At 44.8% G+C, this 4621-nt stretch overlaps 1 protein-coding gene across 1 annotated transcript in view; it reads left to right on the top strand.

Annotated features, from left to right (window-relative positions):
- The window catches only part of LOC104545522 (chromosome unknown open reading frame, human C10orf76), a 117352-nt gene that overhangs the window by 83514 nt on the left and 29217 nt on the right, over positions 1 to 4621 (top strand). The window contains exon 23 of the mRNA XM_010190687.1: positions 1499 to 1577. Within this exon, the coding sequence (XP_010188989.1) occupies positions 1499 to 1577 (79 nt within the window). The remainder of the gene's footprint in view (positions 1 to 1498; positions 1578 to 4621) is intronic.

The raw sequence follows: 4621 nt of genomic DNA, 5'->3' as shown, positions 1-4621 counted from the left end.
TCTATGCTGATGTGACACTCAAAGCAGGTGACACTGGGGAAGCCCCCTGTGCTAAATACATACTGATGCTGTAGGAGCATCTGCTGGAGTGACTGCCCCTGTGCATGGACTGCCTCTGGTGTGTTGATGGGGTGTATGGCTGGGAATGGTGCAGTCAGCCTTCAGGTTCTGTTTGATTTTTTTGGTGGTTTCTTTTTTGTGTTCTTTGTTTTGATTTGGTTTGGGGGTTTTTTGTGTGTGTGTGGGTTTTTTGTTATTTTGGGGTGGTTTTTTTTCCCACTCCTTACTCCCTCCACACTGTTTTTCTTTATCTGTGTATTTAAAGAAGAGAAGATGCTTCCAGGCAGGTTTTCTTTCTGCTGGCTCTGATTGGCACCACTGAATATCGCTTGTTCCTGGACCTGTGCACCAGCTCTTAGCTGTGATGAAGTCTGGAGACAGAAGCTGAAAGCTTTTCTGCAGGGGGAGGTGTGGGGTGGAGGGAACCTATTAGAGAGCAGCAGAGGGAGCTGGAGTGAATTTTCATACTGATGAACAGGAGAGTGAAAGCCCTGACCGCTGCTGTGGTGTAATTTGGCCAAGCGAGTGTTCTCCAGGCACCATCAGCACACATCTGCGCTGAGCACAGACATGGGCTGTTGCCATGATGAGCGCTTACCTCGGCAGTGGGGCTCATGAGCAATATCCTAACTGGACCAGTTGCAAACTTAAGCCTGGGGAGACTTTACTGTCTTGCCATTTGTCTTCTCAGCTGCACCTGACAAGCAGAGGAGAAGTTGAGGAAATATTCCAGCTGCAGTTTTATTTTTTTTCCCAATTATTATTTTACTTTCAATTTTAGATTTTTCATACCTGCCCGCTAGATCCACCTGGAAGGGAAGGGGAGTATGTTGGTGCAGGCAGAGAAGTAGGAGTGATCAGTGTTTCTGCTCCTTTGTTTGAGACGCTGTCATAAGTTATCTAATGATCTAAATTGAGACTGAGGACCGAAGTCATTATAGGAAGACATCAAAGTAGCAGCTGAAGTGCTGAAAGACTACAAGTAAGAGCCAAGTATAACATTCTAATGTAGCAGAGATCCAAAGCTTCAACACATCAGGCAACAAAGCTCCATAGGGCAAAATGTGAGGTGGTATCAATTTTGGAAGAGATGAGGAGATACAGTTCCTGAGCAGGTTGGTGCAGCGATGGCCAGGTTCGCTGTGTCTCTGCTGGAACACCAAGCAGTTTGCAGGCTGCTCCCAGCAAGGCAGCTCAAATGCACCCATGGCAGGGCAGTGCCTGTGCTCGCAATTTCCAGTGAGCCTGTGATTGAATCTGCTTTGGCCTCTCAGCAGGGAGCCTGCCTTCAGCAGAGCAAGCAATACAGTACAGTGAGGGAGTAACTCCTTCCTGCAGGACTGTGGCTCCATGTGCACTGATTCAAGCTAGTGTGGAAATTCTGCTGCATCCCTAAGCTGTTCCTGAGACCTCTGAACGTTTCCTTCCTTTGTTTCAGAGCCATCATCAATCACTTCAACCCGAAGATAGAGTCTTATGCTGCGGTGAATCACATATCGCAGCTCTCCGAGGATCAGGTAAGCCAGGCGTGTGATGATGTTTTTTTCCTGACGTGTGATGATGTTTTTTTCCTGCCGACCTCTGGAACATGGGTGCTTAGGAGTATCTTGTGCTCGCTGGGACTGTTGATGTTGCACCAGTAAGAAGGGTGAAGGCAAGACTCTCGTGTTCCTTGTTCAGGTGTGGGCGAGAGGAAGAGAAAAAAAGGTTTCTTTAGCCGGTTTTACCTTCACATGCAGACATCTTGGTCCAGCAAAAGCAGAAGAAAGGGTACAAATGATAAAGATGTGCAGCATTGTCAGCAAGTGTGGTTGGAGGCTCTGAGAATGCTGGCATTTAGTATGGGGCAGGGAGTTTTAGGCAGTGAATTTAGTTATTGGAGAACTGTTGGGCATAACTTGATTTTCTGTGATGTTGAGGAGTTAGAATTCAGGCAACAGTTAGAAATTTTCTAGGGTAATCAAATTCAGTTGTTTTAGATTTTGAAAAGAGAATGTTTTTAATAAAGAGGGTGATAGGGTTAGGTTTCCCTTGTTAATTTGGCCTGGTTTGCTCTCTTCATGTCCTGTTTGTGTTGCATAAATGTGTAAATGTGGCTTTTTGAAAACAGGCTACTGTGCGTGGTCTCAGGAAGGGAAGATGGGCTACAAAGATGATTAAGGGAGCGGAGCATCTCCCTTATGAGGAGCGGCTGAGGGAGCTGGGTCTCTTTAGTTTGCAGAAGAGGAGACTGAGGGGAGACCTCATTCATGTTTATAAATATTTAAAGGGTGAGTGTCACGAGGATGGAGCCAGGCTCTTCTCGGTGACAAACAGTGATAGGACAAGGGGTAATAGACACAAGCTGGAACACAGGAGGTTCCACTTAAATTTGAGAAGAAACTTCTTCTCAGTGAGGGTGACAGAGCACTGGACCAGGCTGCCCAGAGAGGTTGTGGAGTCTCCTTCTCTGGAGACATTCAAAGCCCGCCTGGACGCCTTCCTGTGTAACCTCATCTAGGTGTTCCTGCTCCAACAGGGGGATTGGACTGGATGATCTTTTGAGGTCCCTTCCAATCCCTAACGTTCTGTGATTCTGTGATTCTGTGATGTGGCCTATTTCCCAAAATAAAATATTGGGAGTATATGTTAATCACTCTTGGAGAGGTAAATGATTCTGCAGGAACCTATGGTGGACAAAATACAGAACTGCCATGGGAGCTGAGGGCATTGTCCCAGACACAGCTGTGTCAGCACCTCTGTAGCTTCCAGAGAAGAAATTCTGTGCACAGTCTAGGCCAGACCTTGTTTGAATCACCTTGGGTTGCTCCTTCCACCAGATGAGATCCCATGCTTGTGCCTGTTAACAGGTCCTGTGACTGCATCTTGCTCTGCAGTTCCTTTCTCTTTCTGTCCAGGGTATTTTTACTCATTACTTGGTGATGTCCTTCTATGCTTCCCACAGATCTTTTCTTTATTGTCCTCCTTGATCTGTAATGCGTAACACCCCAAAGTCTCAGGTTGAATGCTGTACTGATACAGTGGGGAAAAAATGTGGACCCTACTGCTTTTTATTCTCTTCTTGATGTAGCTGGATAGAACAACACTGGTTTTAATTTACTCAATTTTTCTGTATTGTTTTGCCTCTGAGAGTCACTGTACCCACAGCTATGCTTTATGATGGTTCATGTTACCAATCCTTATTCACTGATGATACGCTGATTGCATCAACCCAGGCCCCTGAAAAGAAAAGCCTTTAATAGCCCAATTTAAAACTGTGGGCTTGGATAGAGGGGAATTTTGCATAGTGTTTAGGTTAGTCTGAGAAAGGAAACGAGCTTTTTATTGTCAGCTCTGTGTAATATTCATCACCCAGCAGTTCAAGGAGGTCAGGTTAAATCCTTTCTTCTTTGTATGTTATTCTTTAAATAAAACCTAGCAGCAGGCAGATAACTAAATCAGTGCTGATGCATGGAGCAGTTTGAGGAAGATGATTAGGAAGTTGAAAGACAGTTAGATTTCTCTTTTTTCTTTTCTCCCTTCATGCTTTCTCTCAGTGTAGGGAGCACATCAAACAAAGCAAAGCAATAATAGGCCCTAGTGAGCTGCAGAGAAATAAAGGAGATGTCGCTCTGGTGAGGGACTGTGTGGTTTCAGTGAGGGTGGTTGCTCAGTGCACTGCAATTTACTGTACTAGGAGGAGAGGGACGGAGAGTCTTTGCCTCCACTTCCCATTAGCCAGTGAGTTTTGGACTGTGGTTACTCCACCATCAGTAGCTGTCCCACGTGATAAGTACAGGAGAGGTAATGGTAGGTGGCCGAGATCAAGGCCAGGATCTGGCTTTTGTGGAGTAACAGCATTTGTTGTTTTCATTCTGCGTTAGCTGTTCTGCATGGGGTTTGGGGTCAAGCTTGCCTTCTGGCTGCTGCAATCTCTCTTCTTTTCCTCCCAGCTGTACTTTGTGTTTTCACATGTGAGTTCACTTAATTCCCCTTCCCTCTTCTCTCCATAAATACTTTCTACACAAAATCCACCCTCTTTTCCAGACCTGTTTTCTGAAGTGTACCACATTGAAATATTTAATACTGACATTTAACTTGTGTATCCACACACAGATACTACATTTGGGACTGGTCATTCTCTCCTTTGAGTTACTTCATTAGTTTCAGGAAGCTGGTACGTCTTTAATGGGAATAGTTGTTTTTACAATTTTGAGGACCAAAATTCTTTTAATGAAGGGTTTTTTCACAGATACTAGCCTTTGGCCAGATTCTGATCTGCTGCTCATATTCCTCTGTGGTATTTGAGAATCTCCTATTAATCAGGCAGGCATGGCTTTGACATAGCTCTGTCTGAGGGGGAATTTCCAGCTGCTCTGAGGTGCTTCCAGTTTGCTTGAACCTAATCAGTTTGCAGACCCTTACTTGAGCCTGTGTCAAACTTGCTATGCTGCTCCCTGACTGCTCTGGCATCCCATTTGTGTGTTGGATGATGGGGTTTTAATTTTTTAAAAACTATTATTATTTTTAATATCCTTAGATGTAGCTAGGTAGTCATCTAAAAGAGATTTTGCTCTATCTT

The sequence above is a fragment of the Mesitornis unicolor genome, unplaced genomic scaffold (genome assembly GCF_000695765.1).
Source record: "Mesitornis unicolor isolate BGI_N332 unplaced genomic scaffold, ASM69576v1 scaffold34148, whole genome shotgun sequence".
NCBI classification, from domain to species: Eukaryota; Metazoa; Chordata; class Aves; order Mesitornithiformes; family Mesitornithidae; genus Mesitornis; species Mesitornis unicolor.
Note: the sequence above shows the minus strand (reverse complement) of the source record. Positions and strands in the feature narration are given on the sequence as shown.